The 25,076-nt window shown below is 45.1% G+C and overlaps 2 protein-coding genes across 2 annotated transcripts; one reads left to right on the top strand and one right to left on the bottom strand.

The window, feature by feature from the left end:
• Positions 1 to 1,275: 1,275 nt before the first annotated feature.
• LOC119391217 (uncharacterized) lies at positions 1,276 to 13,479 on the bottom strand. The gene is made up of 6 exons (XM_037658891.2): positions 13,448 to 13,479; positions 13,302 to 13,352; positions 10,093 to 10,182; positions 6,224 to 6,325; positions 3,637 to 3,749; positions 1,276 to 1,469 (listed from the first exon to the last, which is right to left on the bottom strand). The coding sequence occupies exons 1-6, from the start codon at positions 13,477 to 13,479 to the stop codon at positions 1,276 to 1,278; spliced, it is 582 nt and encodes a 193-aa protein (XP_037514819.2).
• A 2,106-nt stretch (positions 13,480 to 15,585) lies between these two features.
• LOC119391216 (carbonic anhydrase 12) lies at positions 15,586 to 24,623 on the top strand. Its single transcript, XM_037658890.2, has 6 exons — positions 15,586 to 15,727; positions 16,950 to 17,036; positions 18,274 to 18,432; positions 19,072 to 19,223; positions 20,463 to 20,552; positions 24,375 to 24,623. Exons 1-6 carry the CDS (start codon positions 15,643 to 15,645, stop codon positions 24,621 to 24,623), a joined length of 822 nt encoding a protein of 273 aa, XP_037514818.2. The 5' UTR covers positions 15,586 to 15,642.
• The last annotated feature ends 453 nt before the right edge of the window (positions 24,624 to 25,076 follow it).

Raw genomic sequence — 25,076 nt, 5'->3', positions numbered from 1 at the left:
ACGCAGTAGATATGCGCCACATGCTTCCGGCCATGTGTACTTCGCAGCTTCGTATTTTCAATAAAACATGGCATCCTTAGGAACTGAAACTGGAGGCTACTGAGAGCACCTCTTGCTCCAAAAGTCAAACAGGCATGCATCCGAATCCGAAACAAGTGTTGTTGTACGCAAAATATTTTGTTTTCGAAACAAGTGGGAGTTTTTACGGTTACAGTTACTGCAGTGTTCGCGATTTGAGAGAACTCAAAGCTAGAACAGCTAGCATAGCTAGAACACAAGCACCAACCTACCGAGTTCGGGACATGTGGTAGTCGATGCCTGCGTATACTTTTTCCACGCCTTCTTAAACAGCAGCAACAACGGTTTCCTCATACTCGGTGTCTTAAGACTCAGGCTAGCCAGAGATGAATGACAAACCTCATTATGCGTCGCCACAAGCTGGGGGTCATAATTCCATCCTCCAGTTTGCGCGATAACTACCCACCTGTACTCCACATCTATGTATTCGACCGGAGCTTCCAGTCTAGTGCACTTATAGATCCAGTAAATTCACCCACTCCTTCCTTTATACATCTCTCTACTGCCGAAACACCTCCTTCCCATGGTTTGTGGGCTCCTAATTTGGTAGATGAAAACCACTTAAGGAATTTTGCAACCCCAAGTCGCCCCGCGACAGGATGTTAAAAGTGAGGTTAAAATTACAGCGCAAACAGGATGTTGGCAGCCATGAAGGCTCGCGCAAAGACACGTTTATGAATACACGTTGCGAAGGACACTGCGGCAGGCAGAAGTGGGAATATCCATGGAGCCCAAAAAAGTTGTTGAAGATCGCGAAGCATGCTCTTGTGAGAAGAGAACACGAAAGCGTTTCTTTTGGCTAGGTGGTTATTCGGAGGGATGCTGTTGAGTGGTGTTGCCGAGATGCTACATCGCAGGCCGCGTGTTCAACGTGCGCACGCTCGCGCAGTGCGCCAGCTATTCCTATGTGATTTCCTTCTCCCCTTCTAGTCCGGACTTCACTTTTTGCTGCGGGGATCCCCCTCTCGTACGCCACGCCGCTGCAGGTGGTTGCTGCGGCAGTTGTTGCGCTGGTGTCAGTTCCGGTGGGAGATGTCCCACGCTTTCCGGAAACGGCTTTTGGGGACGCCAGCTGGGTGCGCGTTTTCGACAACCTAGCCAAGAAACGATTTCGCCTTAAAATGAAAAGACATATAGGTGGCACCACTGTCTGTAACGAGAACGTTTCCACTGTGACTAACGTTCAGCCACCTAAGATCACTCACCCGGTGCGGGGCCCCTGCTGGTTCTTTCCTTGATAATACCTTGGGCGTCTACTTCGAGGCCGTCGTAGATCAGATAGGAGCAGCACTCGATGCAGAGGCTAGACCGCGTAAATGGTGGCGAGAAGCTGGTGCTCATGGTCGGATCGTAGTAGCACAACACAAGAGGTTGATATGCCGGACTCTTTGCTGCGAGTTCGACAAACATTTTTTAAAGGAGGGTGGTCCTTTGGTGCTGGTCCTTGGTGGTGTCTTTCTAGACTGCGCATCACGCTGCCTCACCGTTCCGACTCATAGCGTCTTTGTCGGATCACGCTGCCAATAAGCCCCATGTCCATACGAGTTTGTGAGTACGTATATACACGTACGTGCATCGATGATCACCAGACGAGGAAGAGTCCCGCCCCTCTCTTTAAATATTAGTGAAGAGACCCCCCTCACCCACGTCCTTCCCGTTCAGTTGAAAACCTTCGTAGTACTATCTTGTACGATGGTTATAATAAACTGTGGCTATTCTAGCCCCTAGCTAAAAAGGTGCGCACACATCCGGCTCGCACGTCAAAAATCAAACATTTCCGAAACGTTTCTTTCTTTGTTTGTCATTATTCATGATGCTTGTGTAACGATTGAAAACTCCGATATTTAAACACAACTTATATTTAACGAGGATGATTACAAATATTGCCCGCGTTTAACTCATTTGTACGCACACAATGATTTCAGCTCGTTCCTTGAAGAGCGTTAAGAAATACGAATTAGAAGTGGCTCTGAGAAAAATAAACCGCGTATCGAGGGAATCAAACCGGAACAAGTGTTAATACTCACGTGGCGCGTGTTCACCTACAGAAACAAAACAGAACAGGGACGAAAATATAAAGCTCTGGTCTCATCCTTCCACAAAGTTCAATATAACGCTTCTGCTTAGCCCACTAGTGGTTCTGTGTGCACACAGCTTCTGAACGCACGAAGCACGACAAACGACTTCGCGATAAGCAAGCATTTTCAGGAAATGTGGAGATGTGGACGCGGCGCCATCACTTGGAGGCGGCCGCGGCGCCACGCCGTAACTGAATGGGAAATAGGCGAGCGAAACGCTCATCTGACGAACAACACTAGTTTTTAAAAATGACCTACGATTGTATATAACAAACTGATTGCGAGAACTAAGAAAATTAATTTTGCTTATATGTGAGAAGGTAGAACATAAGAAAACGGGCGAGGCGTATCTGTTATTGAAGTCTTTTTTGTTTGTATTGAATTGTGCAGAAGTTTCACAGTAATCGTTGTTCACCTGATTTGAGAGAAGCTCAGTATGTAAACTGTGCGTCAACACAATTGTTAAGTTGCCAGATTTAGCTAGGGGCTCGCTTTTTCCAGGAAGTGTTATAACGGTTAGCACGTCATTACATTCTGTCTCAACAACTCTCTACATGGCGGCGCACACTCTCGTAATTGCTGTCAGCCAGAAATGAACTAAGCCTGGCACACGCGCGGCCGTCCATCTTTATGCCCGTAGTTGTTTCCCCAGCGCATAACACGGTCGAATAAAATATTGCGAAACTATCAACGATTTACAGTGAAGAAGTCCAGCCACCTTCCTGGAAACCCGGATACGATAAGCTGATGATGAGCTCTAAATTAAAACTGATGCAACGGCTGCACATGGGTGTGGGGAAACTACGAGATTTGGATGGCAAGCTCAATGACTGTGGCGTACCCAGTACACACTTTTTATACGAACCTCTTGAAAAAGAGAGAAGGTAACCAAAATATATCAAGAAAGGCAAAAACTACAATACTTGCGAGATAACCGAATCACTGCACCGAGGTTTCAACGAAGACAATGTGGCATTTTTACTCTATTTGAAGCTCCCGCGAAGTATGTCAATTTATAGACCAGAAGTGGAAACCGGCAGTGATTTAGGAAATGCGGAAGCCCGGCCGGGAAGTCCGTAAGCTTTCCTTTCCTGCAGTAGTGAGGAAAGCCGGGCTAGTTGGTATGAACACATTTTCTCTCTTGCCTGTGTCCCTGTGTTTTTGCGCTATTGCACAATGAATTTCGTTTTGCGTATCATTGTATTATTAACTCGCATCTCTTGCAGTTCACTGCGGCCAGAAATCGCACATCATACATCGTGTACCCTCACCAAATGTGCGCGGAAGAGTCCTAAAAGTTGTTGTCCTAAAAAAAAGTAACATTACTACACAATAGAAGCACAAAATACATCGCGTGCATATATCAGTGAAAGAAATATACCATGTAGTAAGGCTTAAATAACGTTCGGTCACATACGGACTAATAAGAAGCAGGCATAAATTAAGAAGGAAAACGGGCCAGGCAAACGAGTTGACTCACGTGACGCGAAAGAGATGATGTACGCGACGATTGCGATAAGGATGAGCACGATGAGGAATCCACTGAAGAGGCCGTACACCATGTACGTGAACACCGGCACGGATAGGTCATCGCTGCGAGATAGGCCTCGTTATTGGTAAATGGTGCAGAATAGTTTAAACAGAAACAGACATGGAGAAAAAAAAGATGCGGGGCCCAATTCACAAAACTTGTCTCTCGTAAGTCTTTTTTGGCCGGCCGGCTTTAGTGATAATATATACCGTGCGACGTCAGAATTGTCTCAAATTTTGTCTCACGAACACTTTTAGCATACGATCTTTTTTCGGCTTACTTTGCAGGCCTCCTCACTTGATGTTTGTAACACATGCAATTACTCAGTTGCGCAAAATGAAACGTTAACAAAATGTCAGTGTTTGATAATTCCGCATAAATGCGCATTCTATATCTCAAATAACGTTTTGCGGCACAGAAAAAAAGAAGGACCTAATGAACAAGGTGCGTAATAGTTGGATGCTCGCGCATCTAATTATTAGGCACCTTGCTTATTACGTCCTCATTCATTTTATTAGAAATCGGTAAGCATGCTAGAAACGTTAAGATACAGCTGTCCTAGTAACTCTATAGAACGCAATACATATTCGGTATTTATGTAGAATTTCTTAAGCATACTGTCCTGAGGACTTTTTTAACACGAAAGTGTTTTATGCCGGGGTCCACCAAGACTTCTGACGTATTTTCGTCACGGAAATGACGTTAAAGAAATGTACACCATCAGATGGCAAAGAAAAAAATCTCCGTCCACGGGCATCGAACCCACGACGGCTCGATCCGCAAGAACAGATGCTGGGCATGCCATCCACTGCGCCACAGTCAGTAGACGCTTTACAAACACGCCTTTTACATCTCACTCTCTCCTCTCACAGTGCTCTAGGTCGGCGGGGTGGTGTTGCCCTCTATGATCGGTAAAGTAAAGTAATTCGTCATTATTGTGGCCTCCGCGATTAGCACCTGCAACACGTGTTGCTAAACGTCCGTTCCATTCGGCACGTTTTCAATAAGCGTCGTAAAAGCGTCGGTCTCGCTCATAGCATCACGCTAATCCAAACCAAAAATACCTCTGCGACGCGCGCCTGCCTCACCTGTCCGTAGCACCGCGTTCCCCGCTTGCGCTCCCCCCGAGAAAAATTGCGGCCGGGCTACAGGGGCGGTGCCACGCGCTTTGCGTTTCCCTCTAGTCCGGCCGTGGTGTTCAATCACACTTTAACATGCCGCGGGATGGCGACCAAGTTCAGCGTCCAATATGCGGCGCTCTTCTGGCTATCACACCTCGTTCTCTGATTACGCTTTTACCGTTAACTACTACAGCTACCACAGGAGTTTGTTTAATCATTGAAAGTGTACGTTAGTCGTCGGGATGGCGATGAACCACTAAGCATCAAAGTGGGTGCATCGACGTTAAACGGTGCTATAGCTGCTGGACATCTATATACATTGTGCAAACTCTCTCATATAAATCATAACAGACATTGAACTACTTCTGTAAGGACACGTTTTACTTTCGTGTTATTCCGATTCCTATGCCGGAGGGATCAACCATCTTTTTTTTATTCCCTTGTCACGCTCATAGTAAAGCAATAACTTTCAAATTCAAACGTCGCAGCTGCGTTTGAACTCCCCCCAGTTTAATAATATGTCGTAAAAATTTTTACAAATATAACACGCTTTACATACACAACCCTCTATTCGGGCATTGTGAGGGTGTTTTGCATGTAATGCGCATTGCAGGGGCCAGTTCGTAAACAAAGGCGAAAAGGCCTTTTATAGCAAAAGATGTTCTACTAACGATCAAAATGCTTTCAATATCGCCTTTTTTTGCACAATAGGTAACCTCAAGTCATGAGTAGACAGCCATCCCGAATCACGATCTACGCGTCTGCCGCATTTTAGTGCCCAATATTTCCCCCCCCCCCCTCTCTCTCTCTCTCTCTCTACCTCTTTTGCGTTTCGTTCTACTGGGGACGAGGTCTTAAGCAACCTCCAAGATTAAATCGGCAATTGCTTTAATGACTAAGACAAATCGCTTTTCTCGACACGGTTCACCTCCACGAGATTTCTTGTTCAAAAGCTTCTAATTATCAGTCTTCCCACTTTGCATACGTGCCCACAATAGCAGCCCTTAATATGATAGTGCTTCTGGCCTCCATAAAAAAGAAATGAAGTCGAGAAGAGGAAATAAAAATAGGTCAGACAACTGAGTCGTAAGATTGAAGTAGAACGACGACAAACGTTGAATTCCTTACTTTTCGATGTCACCACATCGTATTTTGAATTGACAGACCGCAAGTGGAAACGCACAAGTCAATTTGAACCAGATATTGAGAGGAAGGCCGGAAGTGCGCAGCATTTACATCTTTTGCTGCCTTTGTTTTTGTTGGTTGTTTCGGACAGAAATCGGACGTCGGCTGTCGACATCACACCTCATTATGTAATGTGGTTCGAGAGGTCTAGAAAGCCTGGTCCCTAAAAAACATTCAGCAGAGAGCGTCGTCACTGTAAGCGTATTATATAATGTACAACGGGTGCTCACACTTCGACGTATGTTGGCGCCCCTGATGGTCCTTCGAAATGTCGAGGCAAGCTGATGCTGCGTTCGTACCACGGCTCTTCTTGATCGGGGAACAGAATCTCCCTGGGAAAAGAATCAAAAAGATAAAAAAAACAATTCTTACGTCATGAAGGGTAATGCGAGTTAAGAGGGGGAATGAATGCGCCTGATCTATTCATGCCTGCTGTAGCCTCATACGAAAAAGACCTCCTTTAATGAACTGTACTACACCGTACAACGGTTATAACGAACAGCTTTGTGCCATTTACGGTACCATACCCATAGCGCTTTTTTTGCGCGAAACGACACCAAAAGAGAAAGTGCTACTCTCAGCTGACAATATCGTTTCACGCAAAAAAAAAAAACACTATGGGTTCACACCAACTAGCCCGCGAACGCATTGTGTTGAACGGTACCATAGAGAAGGTGGTATTCAATTTACTTATAATGACCCATGGGAAATAAAAAAAAATTAATGTGGAGTGTTGCTTCTGGAGATTTTTATGTTATGTGAACAAAGAAAAAGTCGAGGCAGCTTCGCTCTAGTAGTGCCAAGCCTGAAGGAAGTGCGGAGCTGGGCAGCCTTCTTTGTTTCTCTTCGGTTTTCTCTTTTATTCCTCCTCTCTTTCTTTCTTTTTGTTTCAGTTTTTCTGTCTTTTACTCTCCTTACTTCTACCTATTTCTATTTTTCTTCCTTTTTTTACCCTTTCTCTATTTCTCGATTGCTTCCTCTTTTTCTTTTCTATTTTTATACGTGGTTTTGTCTGCGTTACGCCAAGCGACGACAGCATACGACAGCCCTGGGCCCCTAAAGTGCTCCGCACTTAATATCACCATCAAGGCGCTCGAAGTACAACAAGAGAAGACTTCTCCTCGGCGCGAGTGAGCGCTCAATATGCTACAGATGGCTATTCTATCTCTGGTTTTGCCTGCGTTACGCAAAGCGATGACAACGTACAACAGCGTACGACAGCCCGGGCCCCTAGAGTGCTCCGCACTTGAAATATAAAACGACGTGTCATCGACATTTGTGTGTTGCTTTTGCCTTAGTCGGTTTGTAAACTTCAACAAATATGGCAATAACGATGCTTTGGATGGTGTAGAACAGTCCAGTCGCGTTCTCTAAATGTCCACAAAGCATCGCAGCGTCACATCCACTGCTGAAAGAGCTAGAAAAACACAGTAGAATCAGTTCCCATGAATGCTGAATTTTCGGCAACGAATGGCTTTCTAAAGCGTTGGCAGCGCACGCCATAGTTACAACATATACAGAATTTCCAATGCATTATGAGAAGGAATTATCTCACATGAGTATCGGTCACTTTGTTATCTGTGTTAGAAATAGAGCTTAATTAGCTTTAGTCCTTTTATTATAAGGAATATTTCCACTCGCTAGTTGTATCCCCAGCTTCAAGATTCGCTGAATTTTTCTTTTATGATCAATGCTAACGCAAGACGTTCTTTGTGGATACGAACTGTGGTGCCTTATTTTATTAAGGAGTATCTTGTAATCCACGTCACTTTGGCAGATATCACATAAATATCAGTCTATGAACCCTTAAAGGAGCACAACGCATTTACTAGAATCAATTTAAATAGCCCGCATTGACACCCTCGTTAAAATAACAAAGATCCTAACGCAATTGTTTATACAAGTACCAAATTACTGGGCAATAACTAAAACACATAATAGGATAATCACGGAAAAACATTTTGGCATAAATATTAGATGGAGAAAGATACCCACATAATCCTATAACAAAGCGTGACTGCACGTCTTTACTTCGACACTCGTTTCACATTATCCCATTTCTTCATGTGTCAAGTATATTGTAAGTTATTACTGAAAAATAGGAGCAGCCACTCACTACCCCAAACTGTCATAAGCTTACACACATTTGGTTCATGTGTGCGATGCAACTCATTATATTTTTATTTTATTTGACCATCGTTTCCATTCGTCCTTCTAGCCAATCCCCCCCCCCCCTTTACAAAAGAAATGTTAGAAAAATGAATAAAAAATTGGCCTACTCCGTCACACTCAACCTCAACTCTTAAAATTTTGCTACGGTACGCTTCTGGCCCAGTTTTACAGCGAAAGCTGTTATGAGATCATTTCACCGGCCGTTTTTGGCGCCGTAGTTGTCCGCCGCCGCCGCCGCCGCCGGTGTCCGTAACCAGTATCGCTCGAAATAAGAAAAAAAACGAAATCAGAAAAAAATTCCAGGATGGAACGAGGTTCGAACCTGGGCCCTCTGCGTGGGAGCCCAGTATTCAACCTCTGAGCCATCCCGGTGCTTGAAACTGCGTTGCAAAAAGGTCCTATACAGGCTTCGTGTCGGGAAGGAACCACATTAGCATATGTAATATAGCGTGGTAGAAGAGTAAAATAGGCACCAAGCGTCGCACAATGCGAATTCTGTAACCAGGCGTCACACAATGCGAATTGCGCAACGACTTGGTTGTTGAAAGCTTCCAACCCATTACAAAGGGCTCTGCCGTAATTCTTCATCGTCATCAGGCACAACATCAACAAAGTGCGCGTAATGCCTTACATGCGTTTAGCAGGTACCAACGCTCTCCGTAGAATGACGAAAAATGGCACAGTGCCTGGTGCCCTACTTCTCAAAAATTACAGTGATTTATAGCGTAGTGGGTTCCTCGCGAGTGCACTTGTATTGGTTGCCAAGGAAGCCTATAAGCGCATAATCCACTTCCTCGGGGTATTAGTAAAATTACAATGATTTATAGCGTAGTGGGTTCCTCGCAAGTGCACTTGTATTGGTTGCCAAGGAAGCCCATAAGCGCATCATCCATTTCCTCGGGGTCTCAGTAAAGTTCTTCGCCCCCGCGTCTCTCTCCCACGTCAACGTATGTTATACAGCATGACGGGAGAGGGAAATAGCGACCGGGCGTCACCCAATGCAAATTACATAACTGGTGGTCCGTTTAAAGATTCCAACCCATTACAAAGGGCTGAGCCTTAATTCTTCATCGTCATCAGTCGTCGCGTCAACAAAGTGCACATAATGCCTTACAGACGTGTAGCTGGTGCCTCGCTTCTCCGCAGAATGACGAATAATGGCTTAGTAGGTGCTTCCCAACTTCACAAAAATTGTGATTTGTGGCGTAGTGGGTACCTTTCTAGCGTACTTGTATTGTAGCCCCAAGAGAACTTAACGGGCTCTAGAAACGCCGCTCTTCCAGCTTTCGCTGTGACTGTGCTGCGGTTTCAGCGCAGGCCTGGCGTTTTTTGTATACCCAGCTTCGCAGACAATACAAAGAATAAAGTGTTACAATGCATCAACGACAAAAATCAGTATGCAAGGTAATGATTGGGCCCAAACCAAATGACGACAATGTTGCAGTTATATTAATCAATAGCCAACATCACAGCCATTACTTGCCAATACCTATTATTTAAAACACGGGTCATCGCTAGCAAATATTTAGCGAGCACAAGAGAGCACACGCTGTGCTAACGCACGTTGCTTACTTAGGCCTCAAGGTAACGCAGAAAGTGCCTACATTCACAAGAGATTGTTCGCAGAACAAGCGCAAGCTCATATTGTTTATGCACGGCCGAGGGCCATAAAATGGTTCTCTCAATAGGTGAACGTGTCAGCTTTTTATACTATGCTTAGTTCTCATGCGTGTAACATACTAGGCCATGAGCAAGTTCTATTGATTGTTGAATGTGTGCTATAAATACGGGAGTTGAAACGAAACGCAGCGCTGTCTTCAGTGTCGCAATCAGCCAATATTTTTCGTCAGAAATTGTACATCACTGCATAGCCCTTTAGAAAATGCGGCCGGAAGAGACGTCGAAGGAGTCTTTAAAGATCACATACCCGGCTAGGACGGCTTCTGCCGGAGTCAGTTTTCGCTTTGCCGCCGGCGACTGGTCGCATGGTGAGGGTGAGACGACGTCTTGGAGCGCTCTGCATGAAATAAACGAAAAAAAAAAAAAACACGTTTCTAAGGTTCACATGTTATCGAAAAAACGTGAATATCACTTATGCAGCATTTTGTCTTATTTTTGGTTTGTTTTATAAAGCTGCGTGCGCTCGCCATATTTAAATAAGTACTTCGCTCTTGCATATTGGCGAAAACTATCAAGCTAATCAAAAGCGCCAACAATTTATTGTGGCTAAATATACCATTATTGTATTCGATGCGTGAAAATGTTGTAGCGCTGTGCCCGGCAGGATTGCAACGAACAAAAAAAAAAAACATATGGCATATTTTCAACGCCTTTGTTTGATAAGTGCGTCTTCCCATTGACCGGAGCCTCCGCCATTATGCCCATCACTATGATTACCGGGAGTCTCCTCTTAAGAACATCCTTAGTCAGGAAAGTTGTGGATTCTTCTGTAGCACTCATATTCATTAACACGCCCTAACTTACAGTTGTTCTTTCAAAAGTCAGCCAGTCCTGAAGAACAAAGCAGCGTCAACAATGGCGAAGGGCGGTTATGAAATAAAATATTTGTGAACTTCAACCTAGACTACTTCTTTAAAGAAAAATTAATTGACGCAGGGCTGTTCGTATATAAACGCATTTCTTCCATTAATAAGTTTGGAAATATAATCCACGATGGTCCAATTGCAAACAACAGCCGGCGTGAATTGTGACACAGGTAACCTTAAAATTAGTAAAAAAAATTAATTGAAGCTAGCCAAGCTGCACTCTTTATTTATGAATGCAACATGATTAGGATAACAACAAAAGCCTCCACATGAAGCATACTCTCATGTAGGACTTTCCGTTCTGATGCCATAAGAAGCGTTATTCATTTCAAAATGTGCTAACAAAAAACCGTGACTGGGTTGAACAACATACCTCCACGCACGATAGGTCATTCTTTATACTTTGCGAAGCAAGTGAGCCACTACTGCCAACTGCCTCAGTTAATCACATAATGTACTACAACACCAAGCGTGTGCTGTTTAAGTCGCAGTTTTCAACAAGAACATATTGAATTCTTGCTTGCAGCGATCATGACTGTTCTAGGTCGCTTTAACGTAAGACTATTCCAATCGCCTATATTCCGAGCTCGCCGTTAGCTCTCCATTATAGGTATTAACCCTTTGAGGGTCGAATTTTTTCACGAAATGCATACCAAAAATGTGTAATATTTATTGCTGAAACAAATTTTTCAGATGATTCGATTTCAGAAAAAAATTGTCTAGAATTTTTTGCGTGACCGCAAAGTGACAAAAATAATTTTTGTTGTTAAATACACATGATGTATTCGTAGTAACAACGAACAAAATCCTAAAAAAGCTTATACAATTTTTTATAAATAAAAATTATGCATTCTATTAAACATAGCTCACATACACACGAAGATAAGCGCACCAGAGTACTTTTCCGGTGAAAAATGATCGCGCTCCGCAAAACAAGAAACGCAACCACGGCGGCGTCGTTTGTGTAATTTAGCGCCGCACGAGAGCAGATGTAATCGCGCCCCGGGGAGCAATAAATGAGAGAGTAAGAAGCGGTCACCCTTTGAGAGATTATAAACCAGACTGGGCCATCAGTTTTGCGGGTACGAGAAGCGATAACCACCCCAAGGACGAAACCGAAACCAGCCGCATCGCGTGCGCGCGTTCTCATGCGCAAGTGAAAGCCGCCGCGCCGCTTGGGAAGAAAAAACCAACGCAGAGACATCGGCGCCTGAAAAAGAAATCCACGTATTCCCGAAGCGTGGCAGCACATTCCAAGCAAGAGAAATAATCGAAAAAGGCGCGCGTTTTAAATCAGCCGCACCGCGGGCGCATCGCTTTGCGAAAAATAACAACAACGGAGAGACATCGGCGCATGAAAAACATTCCACGTATTCCCGAAGTGTGGCAGCAGATGCCGAGCAAGAGAAATGATGAACATTTTAAACATTCAGACTATGCCGTACATGTGCGACGAAAACCCTTTGGTACCTGCTATGTGATGCCATATATGTACGGCGAAAGCCCTCGAAGGGTTAACATACCGGGTACATTCCCACAGGGCTTGTTTATCATGCGATGCAACGAAAACCGTCCAACGTCCCCACGTCATGCTCACATGTAAAGACCGATTATGAGTATACATAATCAACTTGATAGAAAGCCTCCCATGCTGCACATACTGTGCCAGCATCGCCGGTCTGTCACGCGATGTCACATAAAACCGCGAAAGTTAACACATCATAGTGAACGTACATCTAATTAACAGCATGTATTACAAACAAAAAGGATTTTCTAGGAATAGTCGGACCACTCACCGTTTCGAAAGGATTCAAATATGGCTAACCAACGATCGTTCTGGTAATGGCTAGTCACCGCTTATAGCAGCCAATAAAATATATTTATTTCTTATAGTAAATATTTCTTGTTATAGTGCAACGCTCTAAAGCATTTTCGGTCTGTATTCATTGCCCTGACAATATTTCATTCGAGATGTTTCATTATTTTTAACACACCTTGGAAGCCAATGAGATTTTCGACCAACCACCGCACGGTAATCAAGTGGAAGCTGGGTAAACCAAAAAGGCAGATGACCCGCTTATTTTCGATGTTACGCTAGCTCCGTATAGGACATGCTGTTAGAGTTTTTAACCGGTCAACTGTACGTAACGCATATATAGGTCCACGTAATCAGTCCCGTTATATCAAGAAAAAGCTATATGGTCGAATCCGCACCTATACTTCAAATTTGCCCCAATGGTTCACACCCGTGCACGATATATCGCTTAGTGATCAATACGCAACGTGGCAGGTATGAATAAATAAAGAAATGATTCAGAGACTATAGTTGGGTGATATCTTCACTGTACAGTGATCTGAAGTGAACGAGAGCGCGTAAAACAAGGACGAAGAGAGAACGAACGACAACACGGGCGCCGTTCATCCTCTCCGCCCTTTTTGAGGCACTGTCGTTCACTTCAAGCTATGCAACACCAACTAGCCCAGCGTCGTGCCCTTTTACAGCGATTGTTGGTACACTATTCTCGGATGATCAATTTCTCAAGTAAACAGGCACGTGTACGCGAATAAGCGACGTTCTCAGGAGGCTTACCCATTGTTGGCGGGTACATCTTTGTCAGTATCTTCAGGAGATGCCCGGTTTCTACGTGAGAGATACACAAACATATAAGCCCTTTGTGTAAGCAATAAAGGAGAATGCAAACACTACTGAAGTGATGTAGATAAAAATTTCCCTACCGCGCCGGTGAGCCAATCAGTTGCTGCTCCATTCCTTAGCTTCTTCTGAAAATCGTCTCCGCGCGCTCCCCGTGCTATCACAGTGTAGATGATTATGATGATGACGATGGCCATAACAATAATTGAGAACTTGACATTCTAAAAGACTGCGCGTACAAACCAGGACACAATAAAGAAGTCAGGACACCACAAACGCCCACTAACATATTTCCACCATGGTAGACCAGTCAAGAAGCAGTTGTTGGTTGGAAAACGTTAACATGCACGGCCGCTATCTTGCTTTATCGCTGCAACATGTGCTAGACGATTTGAAACTTGAAAGCTATATAAATTATATGCTTCAACCGGTTGCTGAGACAAGCCAAGCACTGAGGTTTCTCAAAGGCCCAATGAATTTGTAAATAAATATTTTTGGCTCGCCCACTTCGCTTCGGTATTTATCTTTGAACCGCACGGACCAGCACCATCCATCAACCTCAACAAGTTAATGATGTCACTAATGAGAAATCCTTAAGTGCCTCATCAGATGCTGGCCTTGAAAACGCGGCGTACGGTGGTCAGACAAGAAAATTGGGGCATCTGCGCACTAATGTTGCGAAGACTGAAGAAACAGCGGAGCTGATGTTGTTGCTCTCTTCCTTTCCCTCCTTCTCACCCTAACTTCCCTTTCGCACCCCTTGATATAGTATACTACACAAAACTATGCTATGCTTTGCCCTCTCACCTCCTCTTTTCCCTCCTCCTCACCCTCAGTTCCCAGTCCTGTGCCTTGATATAGACAATACTATACATGGCTATGTTTGCTCTCTTTTTTCCGTCTCTTTTTGTGCCTGTTTCTTTCTATCTCTTTCTCACCGTCTATTTCTTTCTATGCCGTTCTATCTTTTTCTCTCTTTCTTCCCTTTCTTCCCCTCCATTTCTCTCTTTCTTTCTCTCTCTTTCTTTCTTTGTCTCTCTGTACTCGTTCTCTCGCGTGTCAGAGTTATTGCATACGACGCCGTACAAATTTGGCCACGCAACCTGGGAGTGACGCGGAAGATGAAGAAGAGGATGAAGAGAGAGCATGCCGGTTCATGATGATGATAGTTTTCTGGTGTTGCCTCACGGCATAACGAAATGCTTAGCAGCTTCGCTGTAAAGTCAGCGTTCAAGCAAGTGTATCGATTATTTACAATGCTAGCGTTCATTTTGCCGGCGCATGGCACTTTCACGCTAAGGAGGAAGACGTAAGCAGTTTACTCACGTTCTGGTCGCGTGCCAAAACAGAAGAAGAAGAAAGGCGCAACGTTGAGGTTGGTTAACGTCTGGCTCCTGGCCCAACCATCGAGACAAAGGCACCCTTCCCGACAAGATGAGGCCTGCTCGTGAGTTTCACCAGCTCTTAGCATGAGCACGCACTCTCTAATCATACAAGCCATAACAAAGTTATGTTTATGTCAACCTGATGTGGGACCCTCTAGTGCTAGGCCTAACAGCATTGGACACGACGTCATCTGTTAAAAAGACAGCTGATTTGTTATGTTCGAGACCAGAGAGAGGTGTGGAAGAGTTGTGTAAAAGACGGTGTTTCTTGCAGCCCTAGCAGAAACCAGGCTGACACCGAATACTCGTTTATTTTGGAAGCGCTAGAGGGGGACAGTGGGTACAATCTTCGGGTACCCAGTATATTCAGACAGGCTTCTTAAGACACCTTATACGAAGATATACTAGTTCTATCTGGCCTCATACATGTTCTTATATTGAACGAGGGGTTATATCTCCGGGAATACCATTAAAATATCTATCTATCTATCTATCTATCTATCTATCTATCTATCTATCTATCTATCTATCTATCTATCTATCTATCTATCTATCTATCTATCTATCTATCTATCTATCTATCTATCTATCTATCTATCTATCTATCTATCTATCTATCTATCTATCTATCTATCTATCTATCTATCTATCTATCTATCTATCTATCTATCTTGCATGTTTAATGCGCTAAATTACCTGTAAGGAACGTCAAGCATTTCATATGAAACCTTCTAAAGTTTATACGGATTTAGTGAATATGATAATTTAGGGACGATATTCTGCAGTTAAGTCACGCGATAATACATAATCTCTTCCAGAGAGGCTTTCAGCATCAAAGGCGAGGCCTGCCAGCGTGTCCAGCGCTGGTGACCACCTGGCTGGTCTGTGCGTACATGCCAGGCACAGCACACGGTAGTGGTCTATACCACAGATTCGCCGTGCACCGCTCCCTGGCCGACATCATTCCGGTGGCAGGATGTAAGTGCACGTCACAAGCGGCGCCCCCTCATTCTGTGCGGCTGGTCTGCTGCTTGCAAATTTATTACCGTATGCTTCAACTGCAGCCGCTGAAATTGTGCTAGGATAAAAATGCTGTTGTACAACTTTCAATACGTTCATGCAGGCCGTTCTCATGTACTCACATATAGCGTACAGCATTAGTTCTTTCTTCTAATGTGTTTGTTGCGTTGCTTATTCATTGAGAGGAAAAAGACACTGCCGGAAAGCCATTGTGGTTCCTATGGCTACTTAAAATCTGTTTTCTAAATAAAGAACACGAAAGCTTGTATCTGCCCGATATTTGCATAGCAGTGTTATGAAGCGCAAGAAGCGGCCTGTTATTAAATAGCAGTCTTATGAAGCGCAAGAAGTGGCTTGTTAGAAGCATTCCGAAACTATGAGTCGCGATTGTTAACTCCAGAACTGCTACTGCATTTTGGAATGTGATATAGGTACGTTTACGGTACGTTTACGGGGAGGAGTCTAGTGATTGTTTTCGAAGGCCACGCATGAAAAGCGACTGCGATGGTTACCACCGTATTCAGAAATGTCCCTTAACTTGAAGCGATGACATCGAATGGCAAAGTCCGGGTGAAAAAGTAACTCCTGACATCAAGATTCTTAAGACGCTATTTGCGTCTCGTTTGGCGCGTTCACTTCAGGAGTTGCAATGACAGCAGGCGTTCAAGCGAAGCCGTGACTTCAAGTTCAGGCGCAGGGGGAAAGGCTAATGGCGTTTAAGAGCGTACTTGTGGCGTTACAGGCTTCGCATCTGTATGGTCCATGAGAACTGAGCGAAGGATAACCGTTCACCTTTGTTATTGCGCAAACTCCGTCGCATGTATAGATTTTACTTGACGTTTGCTGTCGCTTTACAGAGACATAAATATGCCCCACGGTGCGGCATGTGTACAGAGCTGCACAGCGTAAGCGCGTGTGCGTGTGTATGTAGGTGTTCAAGCGTTTGTGCGATTGCAATGTCCACTTCACGCTTCTCTTGAGACCTAAAATCTTAATTCGCCCAGTGACATCACGATGGTGCCAACAGCTTCAACATGCCTTGGTGTTTGCTTCCTGTAATACGCCTGTATACTTACCATCGCAATAAACGTAAAAAGAGGCGCGTCATATATGCATGGCAATTTGGAAACATTTATTCTTACAACACTTCTTACCTTTTTTCGTTTTCTTTTTTATTTAGGGCGCGAGTACTGCGACGGCGGTAGATGGGCCTACAAGTCGCCGTACTGCGGCAACGTGACCAATACGGACCCCAATTTTTCAGAAAGTAAGTGTGTCTTTCTGGCTCGTGATTTTGCTCTGATGTATTTTTCGTTTGTTTGGCTAGTCACGTTTATAGTTGCGACACTAATGCACCTCTCTTGCCCCCTTGCGGTTAGGATCGCTAGTTAGAAAACTAGACCTGCCCGAGGAAGCGCTACACTTTCGTAAGATACCGCGTTAATCGAGCAAGTCATGTCGGTTTAGAAATGTAGAGTATGTGAAATATCTTTTACTGCACAAAACTAACATAACCTACGTGATTACAAGTTACGGTGCAGTTTGTGAACAATAATATTACATTTCCCTAATGATCACTCATCGATAAGATCGCAAATCCATGCTTGTAAGATGCGTCCAGAGAAATGAAGACTAACTTTAAAGGCGTTGTCATTCACAAATACGTTTCATGAAGCTCCTTGTTTTCGATCTAGTCGTTTCTCACTGATTAACAGCTACTAGTAATGTGACCAAAATCACAATTCGTCGGCGTCTGCTCGTGCAAATCGCGCTGCAGTAGCGTAACAAACGTTTATAGTAATAATTGTTGGGGTTTAACGCCCCAAAACCACGATATAATTATGAGGGACGCTGTAGTGGAGCGCTCTGGAAACTTCGACCACCTATGGTTCTTTAACGTGCACCTAAACCTATATAAGTACACGGGCCTCATTTTCGCGTCCATCGAAAATGCGGCCGTCGCGGCCGAGACTCGATCCCGCGACCTTCCGGTCAGCAGTCGAGCACAGTAACCACTAGACCACCGTGGCTGGTGTAACAGTGGTTTCAAATGTGCGCTCATAGAAATAAACACCGAATGGCTCGCAGAGGGGTCAGACCGTTTAAATCCTAGCAATCGCACCGAAAGGGTTGCTAGAAAATTGCCTAATTTGCGTTGTCACTCATTTACAAGCCGAAATAGTCTTAACTACTAACGGTAATGTTCCATTTTCTAAAAGGTACACTCGCTTTATTTCAAGCTTTCGTTAAACTTATTTCCATAAATTTATTACGCTGTATCATAATGATCCGCGTCTGTCTGGCAAACAGCCTGCACGCTACCAACAATAATCCTGCGGCTGCAATATTATTCTTTATTTTATCGGCTTCAACAAGACTTTGGTATATCTATCTCTAGCAAGAGTTTAGTGTTCAGACGCCTTAAGATTTTGGCATATCTCTTTACTGCGGTACCTGCATTAAATGCGCGTGGATGTTGGGATTTAGTTGCTCTGTTCCCGCAGATCAGGACGCATGGCCACACTTCGAGAAGGCATGCGGCAATCCTGGCCAGTCACCCATCAACATCAACTTCTTGCAGACCAGCTTCAAGAGCTTCGGACCCATTGCATTCCTCGGCTACAACGTGCCCTTCCGCTTCAAGGTCGAGAATGGAGGGACACGCCCGTAAGCGTGCGGCGCGAAAGGAAGAAGAGATAAATCAGTTCTAGCACCGAGAACTGCAACTCTCCAAAGGGAGTCAATATGGGAGTTCATTAACCACCGCTCTTAGAGTTGACTCATTGGTTAAAGCGGCCTTGTGACACTTATCCAAGTAATCGTGCGGCTAGAGTTAAACATATAATAGCCTAATTGCTGGGGTTTTGCGTCCCGAAAACACAATATGATTATGACAGACGACGTAGCGGAGTACTCCAGAAATTTAGACCACCTGGGGTTCTTCAACGTGCGCCTAAACCTAAGTACACCGGCCTCAAGCATTTTCTCCTCCATCAAAAACGCGGCAGCCGGGGCCGGGATTCGATCCCGCGACCTGAGCGTCAGCAGTCGAGCACCATAACTACTGCACCACAGTGGCGTGGTGCACAGTTAAAGTGCACGAATTTACGGTATAGTACAAAGCGGCTACTGCTTTGAGAGTAAGTTTTTCTGTATAGCTTGCAATTCGAACCAACGTTCTGCTGCCGTAAGCATACGCACTAAATGAATGACGCAGGTCGTACTGAAACTCCCGAGAGAAAGAATGCGATCACTTCGATGTTTGAGAGTGCGCATTGAATCTACTCTTTAATGCAACGCAGTTTACATCACGCCCGAGCATGCGCATCTCGAGTCGTACGGTGGCCCGCTGCCCGCTCGCTACACGCTGTCCAAGGCCGTCTTCCGCTTCGGCAACGAGACGAGCGAGCGCGGCTCGGAGCACACGCTCGATGGACGCTACTACGACGCCGAGGTACGTCAACTGATGCTCGTATCACCGTGCACTAGCCAGAGGGAAGGCGCTATGTCGTCTCTCATTTATCGGCCCAGTTTCGCCGTCATCGACTGCTAGGGGCACGAAGAAAATGAAATAATAAGAGACACGAAAGCACGCTTCGAGTTTGATATCTTACAGCATGAAGTGCATGCGCACTTGGAAGCTTTGAGACTGCGGGAAATTAATGCCACGCGATAAGAAATTTGATGTCATGGCGAGGGTTTATCATATTTGTCCAATTTTGCTCCTACCACTCTTTTGCCTGTGCGTTGTGGGGCTGCTGTCGCAAAGGAAAGCTCCAGAGCAGGGTGAGAGTAATCGTTCAACGACTTATAAACAGTCAAATGCCATTTCCGTCTCTCGCATTTAACCGTAGCCGCAGTGAAACGCTTTGAGTCTGTCGGGATGAGTTCATTGCGATATAGATAGTTTGACGGCAGGTAACAAGATTCCAGTGTACATCAAGCTCAAGAGAGTGGTAAGTTGGCTAGTTGATGTGTATTCATCGTCCCGTGTTGTTCTTCAATTTCGTCTCTAGTTTTTCGCGCCGTTTATTACGATGACTACATCAAGCCGTCCATGCAGAACCGCTCATGCTGAACATTGTTGCTTTACGTGCGAATTAAGCATCAACCTGTGAGCCACGCGTTTCTTGGTACGCGTAGCCCGCAGCTTGGTACCTATTGGTACTCAAAGCTTGGAAGATCATAGTATTGGGGCGGTTGCGTCGAGTAATCGAAAACCGACGATAAACCCATCCCAACAGGCCGCGTTTGCAGCGATGCAGGGCATTATCGATTCTTATTTTTCGTCTATATAGTGACAGGTTCCGAAAAAGTCCATCCGCGTAATTTCTGAAACATATTACTTAGGGCGTAAGAATAAATAAAGCAGTAAAAGTGGGTGAATCTATAAAAAGCAAGCGCGAGTGCTGAAGGTCCGTTTAGCCTTGTCAAGAAATAGGAAACCTGTCTTAAAGCTTGCTACAATCTTTCAGACACGTTTTGTGGGGCATTTTGCAGCACGTTCTGCCCCGGTAAACATCGTAGCATCTGAAGGTTACTGTTCTGTTTGACCTTGGGTAATGAAGTTTATTTTAGGTGCCACCAGTACTCATGCAAAGTGGCAGGTCTAGATATGCTAGCGATGGATTTTACAAAAAAGAGTGTGCGTAAAGCACACAGATATGTGTGGGAACTTCTGCTGTTTCCTCAGCTCCAGCTTCTGATGTCCTGCGAGAAGCCAACGCCTACCGACTGCCTTCGGCGTGACAAAGGGTTGGCCATATTCGTAATCCTCTTTGAGGTAAGAGCTCACTTTGAGGGCTATATACCGTGTAACATGGCACACGCGTTAACGCTGCTATTGGCCTCGAGGAGTTACGGAGTCGCCCTCTATCGGACGCGCCTCGATTGCGTGCTAGGCAGGATACCGCCGGCGCGCTCCCCATAGGTTTTGCTGTCGGCGCTCTACAAAAACACCTCGCGGAAGCCCTCCAGGGCATTTCTGTAAGTACTTTCGAAACGAACTGTGTCCTTTAATGTCAAAATAATCATTTTCGACGAACTGGATGCACAAGATAGTCTACAGTCGCTGTCTCTTTGCAGAAAACCGAGCACCCGCTTCACGCTGTCACCGCGTTGGAGACCCCTGAACCGGCTTCTTGCGTGAAAGATAGTGACTCGCTGAGTGCAAACTACGTGAAATATCTCGTTAGAGTAGACTGCCTGTATAACCAAGCGGAGCATTACAGAAAGAAGCATCAAGCCAGCGATCGCACGGTTTCGCGACGACTGACGGTGCCTCTGCATGTATGAGCGTCTGCATGTATGTTCGTATACTGATGGTTTCGCTTTTGCTACGAGCGCATTTTGGCACCGCGCTGTGAACTTTAGGCCGCAAAATATGAGAATTTGTGAGTAAACAAACAACTACTGTAGCGCGGATGCTATCTGAGCAGTTCAAAAACAATTTCCTTACAACTGCGGCTTCGGTGCGCATGGCAACTTTGTATCTGCCGTCCCGACGATTCAGTGTTTTTTTTTTTTTTCTTTTTCGGTCTAAATTCGGGTACGTTTCAATGTCATTTGACAAGTTGTCTCGCACTGCGTATTGATCGGTCTTCTCAGCGGGCAAATGCCGCTGCTTATGTTTCTTTATTCCGCGCATTCGTTTCGTTTGGTGCTCACACAAAACGTGAGCAAATGCGACGCCTTTTTTTAATGCTCCTTAATTATCGTTTCGTTTGCATTCCAGTGAACTTGCCGCTCTCTGTCATCAACAAATTCATAGACCAAAGCTTCACCACTTCGAGATTGCTGGTGGAAGAAGAACCAGTCTACGAGACCGAGCATGTAGTAGCATGCGACGCCTAGGAAAAGAAAGAAAATACAGTAACGTTTGCCGGACTTGTTCTGCAAACGTCGGCTGTGAACTAGGACCCACATGAACTTGAAATAGCGGTGAATAAAGTAGAAGTTATTGCAGCAACCAGCAGCCGCAAAACAGGATAGTAATTATTTGGCGAGTACCCCAGCAATTTTGGCAGCAGTGTCGTGTCTAACGCCAACAGGGTGGCATCTTTCCCACGTAAATAAATGAGGCTCCAAGAAAATACATGGGGTTGGCCGGTGGGCCGATCACGGAGGCAATGCAAAATTTATGTAGCTTATGAAGCAATGCATGCCTCATCAAATGAGAAGGTTGCCCGTCGGCGTCCCGCGTCGGCGGCGTCAACACGAGTGATGCAAAAAATAATCGTCACATGATGGTGTCACCATATGACGTCATCATGACGTCACAGATCGCCAAAATAGTAGCGTCATTATGACCTCACATAATGTGACGTCACATGATGACGTATTCACACGTCATGGTCGCTTTGCATGGCCTCCGTGATCGGTCACGGAGGCCGTGCAAAACCGCGTTAGGCGCAGAACGCTTTTGGACGGGGCGCGGGAGAATCAGTACATCGACTGACAAGAAGATGGCTTTCGCCTTCTAGTCATCTGTAACGAATGCATAAGGGACCTTGTGCGTTTTTTTTTAATTTAACGTATCTAAACAATGACTTGCGCATCTGCAGCCGATTTTTGTGGACGCTGAGCACGGGGCCGACGATCAAGAGGTCGCATTGGAGGGTTCTGAGATGGCATCGCACGTGGTAAAAGGTAGCGCTTTTACCATCCTGTGGCAGATAAGCATCATTTGCCGGCGGGAAGCGCGCGCGAGCCATCGTCTCAGTGTGCGCTGTCTGCTACTCACCGAACATCGCAGGCCCGACGCAGTAGCAAAAGTCTTCGTCGCGGAAGTGCTTGTTGCACACAAAACTCGTAGCGGATGGCTACTTGCCGGTTCTTAGCTTTACAACCCATGCTTCACGCTGTTTCTTGTCCCGCGGTTACCAGTGCAGGCTGACACTGGGCTCCTTTGCGTAAGCGCGGCACTGCGGCACCGAGCGGTAGAGCCCCATATGTTCGTCGCCTTCGGAGGCAGCCACTCTATTACAATGGTTTCAATTGAGTAGGAAATGAGAGAAAACTTCCGAATTTGAACAGACCGCAGCGCATGTGGGACTTGAAACTCGTTTTCAAAGCACGCGGCAGTGCGCCACAAGCAGCCGACGCGGCCGCTGAGACCACGTGATCCTGCCAAGCACGTCACGCCGACGGTGGCGCCGGCGTTTCCAGTGGTGGGCCTCGAGGCCAATAGGAGCTGAAAGCTTGCAAGCACCAAGAGGAACCACCGTAGCAAAAGGCCGCCGCGGACGCTCAAAGGCAATACAACGCCGGTTCAGGATCGCTTGACTTTTCGCTCACTAGTGAAAGCGAAGTCCATAAAGCTCCAGAGCAGGGTGAGAGTAATCGTTCAACGACTTATGAACAGTCAAATGCCATTTCCGTCTCTCGCATTTAACCGTAGCCGCAGTGAAACGCTGCGGCTACGGTTAAATGCGTAGCCGCAGCAGTAACAGCAGCAGCAATAACAAATCTGTGAAATTGTGGTTGACATAATGTGATTAAATTGTACGACAACGATAACTATTCTTTATAGGTCTTTTTGTGTGGTGTCCCGTTTCCCTATTGCGCGTTTGCCAATCAGACGTCAATTAAATGCGTTTCGCACGTCTAGGTCCGTGTGGATTTATTCGGCCGTATGTGACGAGCGAATGAATAGACAGCATACACCGATGTGTTCGCAAGGTTGCTATGCCTAAGAACGTGTGCTGCTGAAAATCGACTTTGTGAGCGAAGCCAGGGAATGCTACCTTAGGCCTATCGAAACATCAACCACTAATTGTTACGTTTCTTCTGCGCTGTTTTAATGTATTTGGAGCTGTCGACTATCGTGGAAGACTCATTCGTTTAAATAATAATAATAATAAATTGTTCGATAGCGCATGAGCAAGAGAGGTATCATGCATGTGATGCTGCCCACAGTCAACGACTTCGCTTCAAGCAAAGATATGTTATTTACATTATTGCCGCAACGACGAAATCTCGCCAAGTGTCACATTTCTTTATCGTTCATAAACACGATGATGTCCACTAGGAGCACCATACCCACCCCCCTTTCTTAGCTCATCAGAGGACCTAATAATAATAATAATTGTTGGGGGTTTACATCCCAAAACCACGTTATGATTGAAGGACGCCGTAGAGGAAGGCTCCGGATATTTAGATCACCTGGGGTTTATTAATGTGCACCTAAATCTGAGTGCAAGGGCCTCTAGCATTTCGCCTCAATCGAAATGCGCCCGCCGCGGCCCAGGATTCGATCCCGCGACACGCGAATCAGCACTTGAGCACCATAACCACTAGATCATTAGAAAACCTGCAAAAAGGAATACACTGACCGATGCCTTGAGAGAAATATTCGTAGCATTATCCGAATTCTAATGAAGCCACGAAGTGCGTGATACAGCGTTCTGTAAAAATTTTTTTCCGCAGCAGTGCTGTTTTCTTTCCGTTTATTTATTTATTTATTTATTTATTTATTTATTTATTTATTTATTTTATTTTATTCTATTTATTTATTTATTTGCAAATTAAGTTGACAGTTGTCAGTGCATTAGGGATGCATCACAGAAACTGACTCTGCTGTCTCGAAAACGCTGCTGGGTTTCAGAAAAAGGAAGTGTCGAATCCATTCCTGGACATACTCATCAACGCCACAGAGCACATGACGACGCGAGGCAACACGACCGAGACCCGCATTCCTATGGCCTTCCTGCTCCCGAACTCGACGTCCAACTACTACCTTTACTTGGGCTCTCTCACTTTCCCGCCGTGCACAGGAAAGGCCATCGTGGTGGTTTTCGACAACGTCGTCTCCATTGGAGAGATGCAGGCAAGACGATATCCGTCCGCTTATTAGTCGCTGCTTATCATTATCGTATACTACTCGCACATGCCGTATAGAAAAAAAATCACAGCATGTCCACGGAGTGAATGATGATGAGTGGGCGAAGCTGCGGAGGTTCATCGGTAAACCGTGAATCTTCCGTGAATTCTGCCCCCAGTACATCATCACCGTCGTGAGATCGGGCGCGTTTATACTAAAGGTTCGATGAGAGTTATGACTACTTGCAGCTCACTTTAATTTTACATGTACGCTGTGAATTTTCATTGTTTAGAAAACCATTGCTTTAGAAAACATCTGGCGTGTTTCGTTAAGCAGCTGGCGTCTTTTCGTTTTGCTTTAGAAACATTTGGCGTTCTTTCGTTTTGCTTTTAGAAAACATCTGGCGTCTTTCGTTGGTTTATTTCATCAGTCATCGGCGTTTTGAACAAAATTTTTATTGTTTAATCACTCACAGGAGAAATCTCA

This window comes from Rhipicephalus sanguineus, chromosome 4, assembly GCF_013339695.2.
Source record: "Rhipicephalus sanguineus isolate Rsan-2018 chromosome 4, BIME_Rsan_1.4, whole genome shotgun sequence".
Classification (NCBI taxonomy): Eukaryota; Metazoa; Arthropoda; class Arachnida; order Ixodida; family Ixodidae; genus Rhipicephalus; species Rhipicephalus sanguineus.
The sequence above is the reverse complement of the archived record's forward strand: the minus strand, read 5'-3'. Positions and strand labels throughout refer to the sequence as shown.

Bases quoted from the DNA above. Each gene is read 5' to 3' on its own strand.
- LOC119391216 (XM_037658890.2), top strand. From the start codon at position 15,643: ATGCCAGGCACAGCACACGGTAGTGGTCTATACCACAGATTCGCCGTG. The intron at 18,433-19,071 runs GCCCGTAAGCGT...AATGCAACGCAG, and splicing joins GGTCGAGAATGGAGGGACAC to TTTACATCACGCCCGAGCAT. The intron at 20,553-24,374 runs GTAAGAGCTCAC...GCTGGGTTTCAG, and splicing joins TATTCGTAATCCTCTTTGAG to AAAAAGGAAGTGTCGAATCC.
- LOC119391217 (XM_037658891.2), bottom strand. From the start codon at position 13,479: ATGGAGCAGCAACTGATTGGCTCACCGGCGCG. The intron at 3,750-6,223 runs GTGAGCACCCGT...CCTATCTCGCAG, and splicing joins GCGCCAACATACGTCGAAGT to CGATGACCTATCCGTGCCGG. The intron at 1,470-3,636 runs GTGAGTCAACTC...TCGAACTCGCAG, and splicing joins CATCATCTCTTTCGCGTCAC to CAAAGAGTCCGGCATATCAA.